This window comes from Acomys minous (genome assembly GCF_964271855.1).
Source record: "Acomys minous genome assembly, chromosome: 18".
In the NCBI taxonomy this organism is placed as follows: domain Eukaryota; kingdom Metazoa; phylum Chordata; class Mammalia; order Rodentia; family Muridae; genus Acomys; species Acomys minous.
This window is the reverse complement of record NC_140501.1, coordinates 68,651,846-68,671,222: the sequence shown is the minus strand read 5'-3', so window position 1 is coordinate 68,671,222 and position 19,377 is coordinate 68,651,846. Positions and strand designations below refer to the sequence as shown.

The following is a 19,377-nucleotide window of genomic DNA, read 5'->3' as shown; positions in this document are numbered from 1 at the left end:
TCAGCTGTGTTCAGCCTGTGGCCTTCAGGATAACTATGCAGATGGTGCAACACAAAATGGTAAATTCATTTAAAATATTACTTGATTTTTTCTGAGATCTCTATAACTCAATTTTATAGTTCTTAAATGAGAACTTTATAGGTAATAATATTGTGTCTCAATGTGAAAAGATTAGATCTGATAAACACATACAGATCATCCTATCCAATAGCAGTGCAAAACACATAAAACATTCTCAGCAGCCTCCTAATCTGCCTGTCCTGCACTGGGGTCCCACATCATGAGCTCCACGCAGTTCAACAAGGGTCCTTCTTATGGGCTCTCAGCCAAGGTCAAGTACTGGCTCCTGTCCAAATAGGATCCCCAGAAAGAAGCTGAACTCCGAAGCTGGACAGAGGGACTCACGTGGCTTTCCATCGCCCCGACTTCCAGAAGGGTCTGAAAGATGGGGTTATCCTATCCACCTTTATGAACAAGCTGCAGTCTAGCTCTGTGCCCAAGATCAACCATTCTATGTAGAACTGGCACCAACTAGAAAACGCCTCAACTTCATCAAGGCCACAGCCAGCTTCAGCATGAACCCTGTGGACCTGTTCAAAGCCAATGACCTGTTCCAAAGTCAGAATATGACGCAGGTGCAAGTGTCTCTACTTGGGCTAGCGGGAAAGGCCAAGACCAAAAGGCTATAGAATGGTGTGGACATCTGAGTCAATACTCAGAGAAACAAGAGAGGAACTTCCACGACGCCACCATGAAGGCCAGCCGGTTTGTCATCGGGCTGCAGATGGGCACCAACAAATGTGCCAGGCAGTCTGATATGACAGCCTATGTTACCAGGCGACATCTCTATGACCCCAAGAATCACATCCTGCCTCCCATGGACCACTGCACCATCAGCCTTCAGATGGGCACCAATTGTTGTGCCAGCTAGGTGGGCATGATGGCTCCAGGGACCCGGATGAATGTCTAGGACACCAAGCTGGGCACCGACAAATGTGACAACTCTACCATGTCTCTGCATATGGGCTAAACACAGGGCGCCAACCAGAGCACCAGGTCTTCGGGCTGGGGCGACAGATACACAACCCCAAGTATTGCCCACAGGGCCCAGCAGCTGACGGGGCTCCCTCCGGGGATGACAGCCGAGGCGAGGTCCCTGAGTGCAGAGGAGCCGGACTACTGAGCACCCAAGGGTGCCAACTCCCCACATCAGCATCCCTGTGTGAGTTGTGGGGGTTTTCTGTTTTCACTGTGTTTTGTTTTTTGAAACTGGGCTTCACCCTGTACCCTCTTTGGCCTGGAACTCCACTGCTATCCTCTGGCCTCATCTTCCTGAGGGCTGGGATGACAGGCCTGTGCTGTCTATGTTGCCTTCTCACCCACCCAGCCTGGCTTCCTTTCCAGGACTGACTCACCAGGCAAGGGGCGTGGAGGTCCTTGCTGGGATAGTCAGGCTGTGGTTATCTCAGTGAGAGAAACTGGGCCCCCCCCCCACCAAAGTTTCCAGTTTCTTCATCTCTTCCGCAACAGTTTGGGGTCTGTGAGTCAATGGAAATTAAAGGCAATTTCAGCGGGGTCGGGGGGAAAAACAAGTGGTTTTGTGTTTTGTTTGTCCCCCCTACCCCCGTCCGGGAAAAGTTATGGGGAAATGCACCAGGCCTTACAACACTGCAGACATTCTGAGGGACTGCATTTGAGAAGACCACACCTGCAGCCCTGCCTGGTTCCTCCGCTCTCCCTGCACAGGCCTGTTAGCTGTGCTGGGCCCCTCCTGGCTCCAAAAGTTCTGCACGTGACCCCCAGTGGTCCCTGCACTGCCAGATAATGTGAAATTCTCAATATGGACCAAAATCAATTAAAAAAAAACTCCATTTCTAAGAAAACAAAAAACAAAAGAAATTCTCAACTATAGATCAGAAAATATGACATAAAATATGTTGTATTTAAATTTAGGACCATATATCTTATTATTTCATTCACACTAATTATCTAAAATAAGCAAAATCATAAAGTCAGAAAGATTAACATTCAGGGTATAACAATAAGAGGAAATAGGGAAGGACTGTTAAGTGTCTCTTTCAGGGTGATGGGTGCTCTAGAATTAGATTGTAGTTGTGATTATAAACTCTTACAAATAAGGGTTGGAGACACAGATCAGTCAATACAGTGCTTTCTTAGCATGCACAAAATTCCAAGTTCAATCTGAGCACAGCATCAAGCCAGGTGTGGAGGAGCCCACCTATAATCCCAGGACCGTTTAGTCGGAGATAGGAAGATCAGTGTTATCCTTGGACACATAATGATTTTGAGCCTAGCCTACAGTACATGAGACCCTATCTTTACAAATTTGCCTGATGTCATTTTAGAAGTTTTACCATAGGGATGCCTAAGGTATGCACAGAGAAGTATTGAATGGGCAGCCAAGGAAGCATTATTGAAAGACTTGAATTATCGGACAAGATCTAAACAAGTTCCTCAATGTGAAAGATTATTTTTCTGAAGCATCTCAAATCATCAGCTGGTCTCCATCTTCACTGACAGCACCGGGAGTGGAGTGATGTAAGTCAGCACTTCATTGACTGTGCAGAGTAAATATTCCTGCCTGCTCTGAAACTACATTCTGTGTTTTCCACTATAAGAGAAAGATGAAGGAATTACTATTTTAGAATAAAAATGAAAAAACAAACTTTTCTTTGTATTGATGAATTCATGTTTATAATCTGAATCTGTACACTAGGATCTTTTTATACTGAATTTATGATTTGATCTGCTCAGTTACTATATACAAATTAAAGGGCATATGTAGTAGAAAATATCAAAATTATCATATAACTTTATGCCTGTGATAATAAGCTATCTTATCTTCCTCTCTACAGTGTAGAGTCTAATAATAGTAGTGAATGGTCAATTTACTATGTGAATTATACATGATAATTTTTAAAATATTCCTTTTATTATTTTTAAAGTGTGTGTGTGCATGTGTGTGTGCATGTGGTGTGTGTGTGTGTGTGTGTGTGTGTGTGTGTGTGTGTATGCATGCATTTCCTCATTTATCACCACAATATTGCCTGTTTTATTTTTAAATCACTGTTTTACAGAGCAGAGCAATAAAGATTGATGACATTTCATAAACTGAATAATATATCAATCAGGGAAATGACTCACATTTGGATTGTGGTATTCTGATTTTAGAATACACACAGAACACATCACCTCATATAAATAGAAGACTGTGTAATTATAAATGCATGTGGGCATAATAAATATAAATCCAGAAAATGAACTGACTTTCATAATCAATTACCATCTTATGGTACAAATTTCTTTAACTGTTGACTATGTTGCCTGTATCTATTAGTTTTGAATAGTATATATACTGAACCAGAAAAGCCAGGCTGTGCTAAGTCATCTCTAATTATTAAAACTGTAGGTATTAATAATTATTGAAACTATTAGAAACACTTATATTGTACTTACTGTGTGTTAAGTATTAGTTGAAGCATTTTACATATTACAGCTTCCTAAATTTCTGTAACAACCCATAGAATAGGATGTCACTATACTCCTGTCCTCAGAGATGGAAAATCTTAAGTACAAAGAAGTAACTTACCCAAGGTCACAGGACCAGTGATGGGCAGCATCGATCTTTAAACTCAGGCAACAGACATCTGCGCTGAGTCTGATGAAATCCACTGAATGGCTCCTGATCCATGTCTGGACCTTAATCCTTCTATAATGAAAACATAAACGCAGCTCATGACATTTTTTTTAGATGCTTCTAATAAGCAAAGCATAAAACTTCCAATGACAGCATACTTAGTTTGTGCCCAATATTTAACTCATTAAATTTATAATACAGAATCATAAACGACTGATGTGACATTGCTTGTGAAACCAAACATTGTTTCATTTGACACATGGTGACAATCTAATGCAGGCCATCCACACTCATTTTCACAGTGCTCAGCCATGACGGCTAAGAACATGCAGGAGACCACGGTTGCCTTTATAGAGAGCTCCTCACTGAGGGAACTTTTGAAAACGGGCTAGAATTTATGGTGAAGGAGTATACAGGGTGACATAGAGGGGTAGGAAGAAAGAACGGAATAACCAGATACTCTCCAGGGCTATGCACCAGTATTTACAAAGATGCTTCTGTGTGTAGTGACTTCAAGTTTGATTATAATTAAGTACCAAATTTGTGTAGGAAATTGTCAAGAGACAGAGCTAGATTTTAAAGAGTCTTTTTAGAAAAGTAGCTAAGGAGTTGGTAATTTATCCTGGAAAAATCAGGATTTGTGCCCACTCCACAAAGCAGTTAAATGGTAAGTGATTAAGAGAAGTCACCAAGAAGAGACCTGATACCCTATGAGCATATTCAGGGGGAGGAAGTCCCCCTCAGTCACAGTCACAGGGGAGGGAAGTACCGGGAAATGGGAGGGAGGGAGGAATGTGAGGATACAAGGGATGGGATAACAATTGAGATGTAACAAGAATAAATTAATATGAAAAAAAGAGAAGTCACCAATACTCAGAGGCTGAAAAGCATGCTGACTGGAAGGAGAGAGAGAGGAGCCTGAACATGAATCATCTTGCAAAATCTTAGGAAGTATGATCATTTATGAAACCCACCTCAAATGTATTTCTATGGAGCCACAGGGGGCTACAGTCCATGTCCGTGTACAGCTTTCAGTAAGAGTTGCAACAAGGAAGTGGTAAAACAGCTAAGTCATATTTCTGCTCTTCTTGAGCGGATTCACCTAGGACCTACCTTGCCCCCAAGATCTTTCAATTTCATCGTGAGTTACAATATTGGTATGTACCGATAGAGCAGCTGGATGACAGTGGCACAACAGCAAACACGCAGGCCAGTGGGATGGAATACAGGATGACAAAATTAACTTTGATAGCTATGTGCATCTAAGTTTTGACAAGTGTGTCAAAATGCGTGATACATAGAAAATTAAAACATATTCCTAGCACCAAGTCAATCATTTAAAGCTCTATTTTTAAGTTTCCTCAACAAGTCTACTTAAACTAGACTTAGCTTATGCAAGTCCCATACCTATAAAGTCATAAAGAATCTTTTAGATCATTTGATTTTATACTATTTATTTAACTACTGGTAAAATAAATTAAACACAGAGAGGAAGTTGGCTTGCCCAGATTTCATTTTGCTTATAAAACTGGTACAAAATTACAGCTAAAATAATATTGCCACACTTTAAAGTATTTTAAACACTTGATTTTTATAAAAATAAACGTTGACGACTGAATGAGTAATGTAAAAATTCTTTTTACTTGATTGTAATTTGGACTGTTGAAAATTGCCTTTGCCTATTTTACACACAGTGAAACTGTCACATCAGATATAGCAGTTACTCTGACTGTCCTCTAAGTTTTGATCACCTTAAGAGCCTGTAATCAAAAAACTTTACAGATAAAAAAGGTAGCCTTGATGATATGAAATATGAAGATATTTACACTAAAATATTGGACTCTGCATAGTGAAGCTAAAGATCATTTCTGGTCTATATGGCGTGTATCCTCTCCAAAGCTTAAGAGGGTCTGAACTAGCATTTCTCTTCTCTCTTTTCCCCTCTCTTCTCTCTCTCCTTCCCCACTTTCTCTCTCTCCCCCTCTTACGCTGTTCCCCTCTCTTTCTCTCTCCTCAGCTCTGTCTAGTCTACAGTCATGCCATTTGTCCTGATCTTGATCTCTCAGGATCCTTTCTATACCTGAGTGCACTCCTGTAACTGGAGTATAATCTTCCTCTTAATTTAGTGAGAACTAGTTAATAAGTCATCAAGAAATTTCCATTATTACTCCAACTTGTTTCAAAGAAGGGAGAAAATATGATGCTTAATATCACTACAGAAAACTATGACGCCACTCATGAAGTGAATCTTTTGCTTATAAAACTAGGAAAATATTTGTCTCCATTTACAATTTGGCCAGAACTCTGTGAAAACAGCCTGTCAGTCACATTGTTACATGAAGACATTAATAAGATCTGTAGGTCAAAGGAACTTGACAGGTATGGAAAATTATACCTTTGGTTTTAATACAAAACTGATTCCTAAATCACAGTGTAAACTTTCAAATCAAGTCTAAATGTTCTGTGTTTGAGTAACACAATTGTAACAAGAAGAAAAAAACTAGCAATTTGGACACGAATAGAGCTCATCTGGCTGAAGCAATTTACTCAGGCAAAGGAGCTATCATATGACAATACGAAAATGATTTTTGTCGTTCATGGTGCACTGGTTTTTTGGCCCTCTAGGCTATAAATAAAGCACTTGTTTAAAGTAGGAATCGTCTGATTTGTCTTGTTGTTCCTGGGTTACTCTGCTCCCCTTTTGTGAGGACAAGAGGAGGGGACATAAGGGGAAGAGGGTGAAAGGGAGGAAAAGAGGGGGAAGAGGGCTATGATCAGGATGTAAAGTGAATATATAAATCAAAAATAAATTTTAAAAAAAAGCATCACTGGCAGTGAATTTTGAAAGGAATGTTTTTAAGAAACTTCTCTAATCCCCCTCAGGAACAGTCATAGGGGAGGGGAATAAGGGGAAATTGGGAGGGAGGGAAGAATGGGAGGATACAAGGGATGGGATAACCATTGAGATGTAACAAGAATAAATTAATAAAGGAGGAAAAAAAAGAATATGGAATGCAAATATAACTTAGAAAAAGAAAAAAAAACCGAGGTTGCTGCCTGGCTGCTAAACTCTTGTTGCTAATGTGTATACAAGCACAGAGGAATAGCTCTCAAATGATGACACGCCCAATTTGGAGAAAATACAGAATAGAATATTAGGAGAAATTAAGGTGTATTTTAAAATTACTTTTTTAGGTTTAAATATAGATAAAAGTCCATGGAAATAGTTTACAGATTCTTGAAAGAAAAAAAACTGCTCACATGATAATTTTACTGTCTATGATAAAATATAGATAATAATATGGCTCAGTAAAACATTACAATAAAAATTCTAAAATGTGAAAAAAAAAAAAAGAAACTTCTCCAAATTGATAGTAACGTATAGTAGTAGGGTATTGACTCCTTTTAAAAATGTCTTCTAGTTTCTGAAGCTCTTAGAGTCAAACAAGAATTGGAAATATGGAGGTAGAATATTCTGTTATATCAGTCTTTCTGTAATATGTGCTTTGTAACTAAGCCATACATTTTAATACCTTGGTTTCCCCGTGATTCAGTGTGGTTTCTCTCGTTAATTATCGAATCAAGTGTGTCTTTGCTTCCTTGTTGTTTTTGAAGCCTAGAGGTGATAAAAGGGCACAGACCTCCCTACATAAATATCTATAGAACCCGGCACAGTAATTCAAGTGGACTACAATTAACATGTTTGAGAGCTATAAACGATGCTAACAAAAATCCAAAGATGATATCTTCTCGTTCACTTACAATTACTGAAGGGCTATTTTCTCATTGAAATTCCTTCAGAGTATTTGAGTTTCTGAAGGAAAACATGACGATATGGGCTTAACGGACCTTTGATCTTCACCTTCCAACCTCCCACTTCTCCTGAGCCCAAGCCTTACCACAGTGACCTCTCACAGACACGCAGGCGCCAAGGCTCTGCCACACAGCATGGATACAGTGTCCATTCACCAGCTGCCGTCTGCGTTGACATCAGTAGTGGATGCAGTGGTAACCTTGGATTGGAGGAAAGGACTCAGAGAGAAGCTCATGTAAGCTACACAAGCAGGACCATGGAACCTGAGCAGAGGACGCTACTGTGTGGGACCCATGGGTCATATCAATTATGTGCAGTCTGAAAAGCTGGAAACATTATTGGCTTATTATTAATAATAATTTTAGTGTGAGAAAACAAAGTATCAGAGATCAGAAACATATAGAAGGAGTGCAAAAGCTCCTGTGTTTAAGGATATAACTCTGCAATCCCAGCTATGAGCTTTTCTTTTAAAAAGAAGGTGCCAGAAAAGGGCTTGTTTCAGCCATCTTGGTCCTGAAAGATGGTACTTCCTGTTTCTGTAATGTGCCTGCTTGAAACACAGGTCCACTTAAATCTTTCTATCAGCCCACTGATGGACAGTATTTTATAATTGTTTTATCATCACACACAGTAGCTATTGTAAATAAAGAGCATTTGAGGAAATGTTGAGTAAAGCAGAGCAAGAAGAGGACAGGGCTTTTGTAATAGGGGAGACACTCTCATGCCTCAGTCACCCTACTTAGAAATCTTCCAAGTTTGTTTCGGTTGTGTGAAAAGTCTTTCCACAGCAGTGCATGTATGTACAATGTATGGGTACAGGCATACATATACAAACACTTTCTTAAACATAAATCCCAAAAGGAAAAAACTGAAAAATCCACTTTTCTGATGTTAAAAGTAGCTCTTTATGATATGATTGAGAGAAGTAATAGTTCATAAATTTAAAAATAAAATAAAAACTAATAGTAATTGACACTTTTTTGTTTGTTTTGGTTTTTATTTTATTTTGTTTTTTGTTTTTTTTTTTGAGATAGTGTTTCTATGTTAGCTGTCCTGGACTTGCTTTGTAGACCAGGCTGGCTTCAAGCTTACAGAGATCCACCTGCTGCTGCCTCCCTAAGTGCTTGGATCACGGGCATGTGCCACCATACAACTGACACTTTTCAATAGCTAATAATCAGGAACTTTCCCACAGAGACATGTAAATATGAAAGTGTAAGCAATCATAAAAGGCTCTTTATAAATATTGATTGGGTTTAAGGTGAGAAAATATGAAAACAATGCTAAAAGTTTATTGTTGTGTTATTTGCTGAATAGAATAAATGTCTTCTGATAATCAGAAGAGCTGAGGGAATTTTATGTCAGAGCTAGATAAACTGTGCCCACAAGATGGCTTAGTGGGTAAAAACCGTGGCTACACAAGAGAGATGACCTGAGCACAGTCCCAGAACCCACTACAGAAAGAAAGAGCCAACTCCTGAAGGTCGACCTATGCCATCCACATGCACAGTGAGGCACGTGTGAATCTGCACTAACTCAGACTGTGCAATTACACATATGCTGGCAATCAATTACTGAACTTTCAAAACAGCTGGGTGAAATTTTTGTAGGGAACACCTAGATTTGAAGCTTCTAAATAGATGCTGTAGAAATTAAGCAATCTCTCCATGTAATTTGACTAAATCTTTCTGAGGCGAAAAATATTGACTTTACTGTCTAAAATTAGTAGTTTTCTTGGCTGAGTATTGTAATCCATTTTTATGGGAAATACCACGTACATGCTAAGAGACTGGAACTTTTTTCCTAGGCCTCGCAGCACAGTTCTCAATGCACCTTGAGATCACTTAAGGCTTAAGATAGCTCAGTCAGATTGTTTAACCTTTCCTTTAAGAGAACAGTGTAACAACCAACTTGCCTTACATTCCCCATGTAATCAGCCTTAAGAACCTAAAGCTAATGTATAGCTCGAATCATAAGTTATGAACTCTTGCATGTCCCTGACTCAGAGCAGAGCAGCACATGGTGTGGGGGGGGGTGAATGTGTGTGTAAATGTGTGAGTGTGTGTGTGTAAATATGTGTGTGAGTGTGTGAGTGAATGTGTGTGTAAATGTGTAAGTGTGAATGTGAGTGTGTGCAAATGTGACTGTGTGAATGTGTAAACATATTGCTTGAGTGTGTGTGTATGTATGAATGTGTGTGAATGTGTGAATGTGAGTGTGAATGTGTGTGAGTGTGTATATGAATGTGTGTGTAAATATTAGTGTAAGTGTGTGAATGTGTATGTGCTTGAGTGAATGTGTGTATGAATGTGTGTGTGTGAATTGTGTGAGTATGTGTGTGTCTGTATGTGTGTTTGTATGTGTGTGTGGCAGTTTTCAGAAAACAGCCAACAGGGCAAAAGCAACTCATACAAAAAAATATCTACCATAAAGTGTCTGACACTGCATATGGATAATTCGTGATAATATTATGTTTGCTATCTTGCTTGTTATATGAGTCAGTTGAGGTCAGTTGGAGTCTGTAACCTCTTCACCTGTGAAACTCTGTGAAAGATTTTTGAGACGTATCGATCATTCCTTACTCATGTAATGCTTTCTGTGTTGTTTTAAAAAAAAAAATACAGAGCAAAGCCATTTGTTAAAGACACACAGGCAACAGGAGCAGATCAGGAACACAACAGACTACAGACAAGCTGGAAACCTCAAACTATCCAAGGGGAAGTGGTCAGCTTTCTTTCCTTAAAAGAACAGGGATTCATCTTGGTGCTTCTGAGAATAATTTTAATGCATTTAGCTGATGCTACTGGTTATGCTTTTTATAATTAATATCAAGCAAGTTATTTAACAGCCCAGAGATCATTTCCTTTGTTTGTTTGTTTGTTTGTTTGTTTGTTTTGTTTTTTTCAAGACAAGATTTCTCTGTGTAACCTTGGCTGTCCTGGACTCACTTTGTAGACCAGGCTGGCCTTGAACTCAGAGAGATCCACCTGTCTCTGCTTCTGAGAGTGCTGGGATTACAGGCGTGTGACCCCATGCCCAGCTCTGGGATCATTTCTGAAATATTAGGTTAAATAATACTGTCTATGACTCAAAGCACAGTTGTAACCCAGTGGTTATAACTTGAGTACCTCAGAGATAGGGGAGGTGCCTTAAAACACAGATTGTTTTCCTTTTTATATCTCTTCTTTAGAATTAAACATTATGATTAGCTGAGTCCCATCAACTTACACTCCATAAGAAAGAGGATGTCGCTACAGAGAAGACTCTACCAAAGAATGGAGCACCTCCCCTCAACCTGGCACTCCTGCTTTCTCAAGTGTAAACGTTTATCAGACTGATGTGTGCTTTTAAAATTTGGCAGTGCAGAACACAATTCCCATTTGAACACCAGTGCAGAGGGATTTTAGTGTTTTCAGGCTTTGCTGGAGAGTGGACAAGAGGACCTTGCACTACTTCAAGAGAGACTGTGGAAAAACATCACCAGCAGGTGTGTCCTCGAAGTAGGGACTGTTAACAGGGGAAGACACCTTTTGTTGCTTGAACAAAGCAAAGTAATAAAACAAATTAATGAAATAAAGGCTTTCTAGAGATAAAGAGGAAGAGAGTTGATGTTTCCAGGTATTCTCTGGCCCTGTCATGAAATTAATGCCAATCATTTGTCATCCAGTAAACGCCCCTGAGTCACAGCCTCACAGTAACACCCAACAATGTCACCAACAATGCCGTACAATTATTATTGCAAGCAATGTTTTACAATTTCTATGCTATCTTCCCTTTGATATCCAGTGTCTAAAGTGGCTTTCACATATGCGCAGGTGAAAGTAAGAGCGATCCAAGAAAGGGTGCTTATTTCAAAGGTAACTTTCACATCACCCCTTAACACAACAGTGGGATGTCACTCGCTTCCTTCTCAGCTTCTCTACAGCCTGTTTCATATCTGCGTTCCTGAGTGTGTAGATAAGGGGGTTCAGCATAGGTGTGATCACTGTGTAGAACACAGAGACTATTTTATCCATAGAGAAGGTGCGGAAAGGCCTCAAGTAGATGAATACGCAGGGCACAAAGATCAGGCTGACCACTGTCAGGTGAGAGGCACAGGTGGACAGCGCCTTGCCCTGGCCCCGTCGGAGGTGACTTCTCAGAGTGACCAAGATGAGGGCATAGGAGAAGAGCAGGACCAGGAAGCAGACAAGAGACAGTATGCCACTGTTAGAGACCATCAGCACCTCAACCAAGTACGTGTCCATGCAGGCCAACTTGATGACCTGAGGGACATCACAGTAGAAGTTGTCCAGTTCGTTTGGACCACAAAAGGGCAGCTGGATGACAATTATGACCTGTGTGATAGAGTGGATGAACCCCCCACACCAGCAGCCAAGCGCCAACTGACAACACAGGTGGTTATTCATGACTGTCAGGTAGTGCAAAGGGTTGCAGATGGCGACGTACCTATCGTAGGCCATAACAGTCAGCAGGAACATCTCACTGGCTCCCAGGAAGTGGAGGAAGAAGATCTGGGCCAGGCATCCTGAGAAAGGTATTGTCTTCTCCTTCTGGAGGAAATCTCTTAGCATTTTGGGTACAGCAACACAGCTCAGGCACATGTCAATAAACGACAGGTGGCTTAGGAAATAGTACATGGGCGACTGCAGCAGATGAGCATCAGCCCGCACCACCATCACTATCAAGAGGTTCCCAAGGACAATGGCAACATAAACCAATAAAAAGGTTAAGAAGAGAAACAACTGCAGCTCCCAGGAAGAGGACAGGCCCAGAAGCACAAATTGGGACACCTCAGAGTTGTTTTCATTTTTCTTCAAGCCAAGGGTATCAAGCGACCTAGTGTAAGAAAAATTAAATTGGACTAAGAAATTTGAACTAGACACGAATGGAAAAGCCATTAGAGAGTGCTTCTTGCTCGTCTGTATGTATGCTGTGTAGCAGAGGTTCAATAAAATTAAACTGAAAAAGAAAACGCTGGATTAATGATGAACTGCTAAGTTCTGTAAAAGTAAGGTTACTCTTCTCCCCCCTCTCGCACTTCTCACTTCCCCTGCCTCCGCCCCCCCACCGCCACTCTCAATAGAAAGGAAGGTCTATGTCCAGAAAAGACAGTGTTGGGTCTAAAACCAGCTCTGGGAAAATATAAAGTGAGAAAAGATTTGTATTTTCTTTTGTGATATATACATTTTCATGTGCTTTTTTTAAGTATTAAAGTTCACTTATTAATTTCATGTGAGTGTGTGTATGAGTGTGCGTGGCTGCATGTGTTCTGTGGAATACAAGGAGGACAAAGGGAGACCCTGGGGAGTCTGTCATCTCCTACCACATGAGTCAAGGTGATGCAGCTCAGCCATGGCTGCTGGTGCTTTTACCTGCCCACGGTTTGTATCCTCGTATTGCTACTTACTGACTCAATATTATTAACTCTTGAGAAATTTGGTCAATTTGATTAAAACAATCATTCATACCAGATGTAAAATATTATATATATATGTATATATATGTGTGTGTGTATATGTATATATATATATATATAAAACATGCAGTAACATTACAGAATTTCTAAAAAGAAAAAATCTTTAACAATAAAATATATTTCTCCAAAATAGTATTTTAGTACAATGCAGAGGTGAGGAAGGTTCTGGGCTGAGGCATCTCTGGATGCATTTCTGCCAATGTGCCTGTCCTCTCCTCAAGAGCAAGGTAGAACTCTACAGTTTAATAAGTCCAGGAAGCAATTGTGTCGCTTTATAGGATAATAGAGGAAATAAAACAAAAGGAAAATAGAGCATAGAAAAGTATTTGGTTCCATGCGAGTGAAATTTTTCTTGAACAAGTGTCTTCTTAATTGTTTTTTGTTCTTGTTCTTGTTTTATCTGGGCTTTTGAGGGGGGTTCCACAATGTTTAGATAATAGGGAGCAAGTTTTTATGACAATTATAAATATAATTTCTAACACCATATTGTATAAACTATAAAAATTCTAATAAATATATCTTAAATAATAAACACCACACACACACACACCACACACACACACACCACACACACACACCACACACACACACACACCACACATACACACACACACACATACACACACCACACACACACATACACACACATACACACACACACCACACACATATACACACACACCACACACACACACACCACACACACACCACACACACCACACACACACACACACACACACACACACACACACACACACTGAAGGGTTGGTAAGATGATTGCTGCCAAGCCTAAAGACCTGAGTTCAATCGCAGGACCCAGACGGCAAAAGGAAAGAACTAACTCCTGCAAATTGTTCTGACCCCTATAAGTGTACTTGTGCCACATTTACCCATCACCCTCATATACACACATTCATACACAAAATAAATAAAAAATATAATTTAAATTTTTGTACCAAAGAATTTATTGTGAGGTTTGATCCTTAGAGGAAGGATGTAATGTATTTCAAAAGTATAGCTCTACAGAAAGATAACCTTGTATTAAAGTAGTTAAGACTAAAATTAACCCACAAGGTTAGATTAAATAAGAATGTGTACATTTATTAAAGCCCATATGATGACAAGCAATTTTAATCCTGAGCTAATGATCTACTTCTTTAAAGTAATATTTAATCTTAAGGAACTTCAATGCTTGTTCATATTTAAATAGTTCCTAGGGTTTATGGTACTAACATTTTACTAAGAATGCTACTAAGTTTTTAATACTTAAAAAAGATAAATAGTGTATGTATTTGATCATTTTAATTATTATTGATTATTTGAGTGATTATTAAGGTAAGGACTAAGTAATGGTTTCCATAGGTGTTTGTTTGTTTGTTTGTTTGCTGATTCAAACATGCATTGCCTTCATATAATATTAAACATAATGCCAACGATGTCCAATTTACTTTCAATATTTGATGAAATCAGCATGTTTTCTAAAAATATCTTCCGATTTTTAGGTTTCTAATAATCCCTATCACAAGTAGGACATAAGCCTCTGAATGCTCTGTGTAGGATACAGAATATTGTGTCCTTTAACATGAAGAAATGTGTGCCAATAAGGTTATGTTACACCACAACATACTTTATCTCCCCAAGAATGAAAAGGAACACAGCTGTCACGGAGAGCAGAATGAAGTTTTCTTAAAAATTAAAACTAGACTATACTATGATCCTGAAATTCTCCTTTGTTGTAAAGGTATAAAACACCTTACTGGGTTAATACCTAAAAGAAATGAAATTGGGATCTGAAGAGGTTTTTTTTTTTGTTCTCCCAGGATCACTGCAGCATCATTAATAAGAGGGAGAGAGAAACAACAATCCAACACCCATCAACTGATGAATAAATAAAGAAAGCATATACATAAAGGGATAACATTTAAAAGATGAAATTTTGTCATTTGTAACAAGATAGAACTGGAGAAAAATGCAGTGGTCAAATAAGCCAGGCAAGGAAAGACAAATGTTCCTGATTTTACTCATATCTGGAATCTAAAAGATTGATATCATAAAAGTCAAAACAGAAGATAATTGTTGGAGGTCAGTAGAGATGGGAAATGTTAATTTGACTGCTGAGTACCGAGTTATAAGTAAATAAAAGTAAATTCTGGTGTTCAAAAAACAAGAAAATTCACTGTCTACTTCATACAGCTAGAAGGACTGTTGAACATTTTCATGCCACAAAAAAATAATTGTTCTTGAAGACAGTAAGTCTTAGACTGATATACATTACACAGTATACACAGATTTCAAAGCTTTATGCTGCCCCATTAATATGCATAGTTTGCATGATTTGTATGCAAGTTAAAAGTAAATATTATTTTAAAGTTCCCCTTCCTAGATTCTATAGGAGCAGGTGAGTGAGTAAAAATAAGGATTTCAGACTCACTGTTCCTACCCAGCCTATAGATCATTTCATGCCACATTCCTTAGGAATAGCAAGAATTTTCCAAAGTCAGTAAAGTGTATTTAGTTCACAAAGCACATCATAGAATAAAAACTTTTAATAGTAAAAGTGTGTTTGGGGAAGGATCCCACTGCATGGAGGAAATAAAACAAAAGAAGCTCTTCAAATGGTCCAGGTACTAAGAGTTGGGCAGCTGGTCTCTCGCAGTTCTTTCTAAACAGAGATCTAAGGGCCAGAGAGATGGCTCAGCAGTTAAGAGCACTGACTTCTCTTCTAGAGGAACGAAATTCAATCCCCAGCACCCACATAGTGATGTAACGCCAGCTCTGGGCAATCCAACACACCCTCTGGATTCCATGGACCCTGAAAATTGTCTTCTTAGATTAAAATTATAAATATGAGAGTACAGAGACTAAAAGGGTAGAAACAAAAGGCACTTTAAGAGCATCAAGAACAGAAAGGAGACCAGGAAAGTGAGTACGAACATGTATGATGGGCTTACATCGTTGCTTACGGGGAGCAATGTGCTTGGAATGTGACGAAAATAACACGGTAGCTTGCTGCTCATCACACCGGTGCTCTCACAATCTCGGGCTAGGAAAGAGTAATCCTCAGATGGCCATGCCAGGTGCCAAGACTGTGTCTTAACCTCTTCCTCATAAGCCAATCTCTAGTTATATGGCTGTGTGGATTAGAAACAGCCCCTGTCCCTAGGGCTCTGGCTCCGTAGGAGATTCATGTGGTCATTACATCACTACTCAGGCTAATGAGCCCTGAGATCTCTGGGCTGCTGTTGCTTGAGTTAGCGGCGTATCGGTTCTTGCTAGAAAGCTGGCCTGAGAGCTGTATGCTTCAAAACTCTCAGGCCTGAGGCAGAGGTCAGCCCAATATTTAAATTTTACTTTGGATTAATTAATTTGGAACTTTATCTACCAACCAATTTCCATGACTCAGTCTCTGCCTGAAGGAAGAGCGTGCGTGGTTTTAACTCTACAGTGTTCCTGAAGTTACAGAAGATGAAGTATCAACACGAGGCTACCTGGAAACCGGAGAAGAAACGTGTCCCTCATAACGCTCCCTACAGAGCGTGACGCGCACCTGAGTGTCTCACGACACCTCGGGCAGTTCATCTAAGGCCACATACTTAGGAGAACCTTATCTAGAAAATGCAACTGTTATTCTTACTGATTGATAGTTTTTATAAATCGATTTCCTCAAGGTAGATTTTTCAGCCGCTAAAGGCTGTTCGTACCCCCTGCCATTTTTTTTCTTACATTTTTAGTTGAAATACAATTACATCACAGGCAGGTGTAGTGATGCTTGCCTGTAATCACAGCTCTCAGGGAGAAAAAGGCTGGTGGATGTCTGAGTTCAAGGCCAGCCTGTTTTACATGGTCTACAGAGTCATGTCTCTAAAACCTAAATTAATAATAATAATAAACAACTTCCCATTCCTCCTTCCATCTCTTCCCAGATACCCTCCCTCCAATCCCACCCATCTCTATCACACCCGCAAATTGATCATTTCATTTTATTTTTATTTGATATACATAATGATGTATATACATATATAAAAAGTATAATTTTAATGACAAAATATAAAATTCTCAAATTAAGGAATGTTAAACACTTCTTTTAATTTATTTGACTGTTAATGGCATACAGGAGACTAACAAAGCCAGCTCAAATGAGAATATGAAAAATGTTATCTCCAATAATCACAATATGAAAAGAACAATTAAATAAAAACAAATTAAGTAGAATTAAGTTAATATCATGAGGAGCAATGCAACTTTGGCTCTTTTGCCATATGTGGAGAAAATTACGAAGATATAAGCAGCCTCCAAAAATTCTATTTCACAAATTTTTCTCATTGCACTTAAATTGTATTTGTCTGTATTTGTGTATATACATACAATGAATCATAAATCTATCAAATCACATACCATCACTAACAAGGCCTGAGTCGCAATGAGACTCACATAATGAGAGTCACATGGGCAGGTCAGAAGTACATCTTCAATTATCTTTTTAATTTCAGAAATTTATTTTTAGCTCATTTAGTATTTCTCTACTCCAGAACAAAATGGAACACTGTAGGCCAAGGACTGGGAGATCTTTGTAGAAATAATTTTTACATAATATACAAACTTTTGTTTAGATATATCATTTTCAAAGAGAGTAAGAAATCTAGTCTTGTATTAACATCTTAAAATAAAACTTATTGACACAGAGTAAGCATAAAAAATATTTAGTAAAATTCACTACTTTATTTCTTCAACAGATTTTTAGTTAGTTCTAAGAGTCAAAGAACCTGCCATTGGGTTTCATGTTAAAATACATGCCGGAAGTATAACGTGACCATAAGATGTCTCATTTCTTCAGCTTGAAGTTTCCCCTGTTGAGGTCTTTAATCCACTTGGACTTTAGTTTTGTGCAGGGTGATAAATATGGATCAACTTGCATTTTTCTACCTGTAGACCTCCCATTAGACCAGTACCATTTCCTGAAATTGCTATCTTTTTCCCATTGTGTGGATTTCTTTGTCAAAAAATCAAATGCCTGTAGGCGTGTGGAATTTTTCTGGGTCTTTGACTCAATTCCATTGATCAACCAGCCTATTTCTAGGCCAGTACTATGCCATTTTTATTTCTGTTGCTCTATAATACAGCTTGAGATCAGAGAAGGAGGTTCCTCCAGAGCATCTTTTTTCTGAATATGGTTTCTTGATTCAAAAAAATGGTGCCGGGAAGGCCTCTGGGGTTTATTTTTTGTCTTCTGAAGAAACTTCTTAAAAATTTCCCCTATTTTATTATATGCTAGAAATTGTGATTGCCATGTAGATCATTAAACTAGGAAAGAGGACCATAAAAGGTCACAGATTTTAGCATTAGTAGAGAAAGAGGGAGAAAAAAGTGATGCCTGTGGCACCAAAACAGAAGCAGAGCTGAAGACAAGAGGAGAGCAACCTAAAGGTTGGGGGGGCAGAGTGGGAGAGAAATCAACAGGAGATAAAAACGTGTGTGAAATTATCAGTGAAACTTGTCATTTGTATGCTAATTTAAACAACTAATTTGAACGAAAGATTTCAGACAAATGAAGTCAGATATGAATCTGAATTAATGGAATCCTTATAATTTGTATTCTATGGAAAGTATTTTGCCATTTATGTAGAAAGCCGCCTTCCTTCTCTCCCCTTCCTCTGCACTCCAGCGTCAGTGGAAAGCCTGAGCTCCCTATGATAAAGCTATAAGCACCTCTGCAACATTCCTGCTCTAAAAGAGGAAATGAATGTGATATTTCATATCAAGACGAGACACTGCTTTGGTGGGTAAACCCACTAGCCATACGAGTGTGAGGACCAAACTTCAAGTCCCCAGAAGCCATGTAAAACAAAAAACAAAAAAAACCCAAGCATCTGTATTACTGGCACCATACAGAAATGAGGGCAGAGACAAGAGAATGCCTGGAAGCTCCTGAATCAGCTAGCGTGTCATACGCAGTGCAGAGACAACAGGGACCCTGTGTAAAACAAGGTAAAGGGGCCCCTGAAACCAACAAAGTATCAGCTCCCGTGTTGTCCTCTGATTTCCACACAGATGCCTACACACATGCCTGTGAACACACACGCGTGCACTTACACAGGACTAGTGATGAAGCAAGGACATGGATGAACTCAGACTTGCATGATTACCTCTTGAGGCGCAGCGACCAGGGAAGGCCATCGTTTGAACAGCTCTCGATTGCTCCAAGGATTGTAAAAGCCTTCTCCAACAAACAAACAAATTACCTCTAGCAGCCAAGTAAAGACCCACCACTCCGGAAAACTCCTCAGTGCCTTTTGTGACCACAATCTCTGGAACCTCACCAAGCTCTGGGCCATGTGATCGCTGCAGCCAGCGTCTCTTGCAGAGTGGCGTATGCGCTTTCACTACCACTTTCACTCCTATCATTCTGTGTCTAGTTCTATTCATTGC

At 39.3% G+C, this 19,377-nt stretch overlaps 1 protein-coding gene, 1 long non-coding RNA gene and 1 pseudogene across 3 annotated transcripts; 1 reads left to right on the top strand and 2 right to left on the bottom strand.

Moving 5' to 3' along the window:
* Positions 1-280: 280 nt before the first annotated feature.
* LOC311589139 (calponin-2-like) lies at positions 281-1,410 on the top strand (annotated as a pseudogene). The gene has a single exon. The product of its transcript is annotated as a calponin-2-like (transcript).
* A 780-nt stretch (positions 1,411-2,190) lies between these two features.
* Positions 2,191-19,227, bottom strand: LOC311589544. Its single transcript, XR_014776576.1, has 3 exons — positions 19,095-19,227; positions 3,611-3,730; positions 2,191-2,632 (listed from the first exon to the last, which is right to left on the bottom strand). It is a non-coding gene; the product is annotated as an uncharacterized lncRNA (long non-coding RNA).
* On the bottom strand, positions 11,349-12,373 carry LOC311589570 (olfactory receptor 4Q3-like; the record flags this gene model as incomplete). The annotated part of the gene is given in 2 exon segments (XM_084768084.1): positions 11,349-11,374; positions 11,377-12,373. Coding segments are annotated over 2 exon segments (1,023 nt in total).
* Positions 19,228-19,377: the final 150 nt, after the last annotated feature.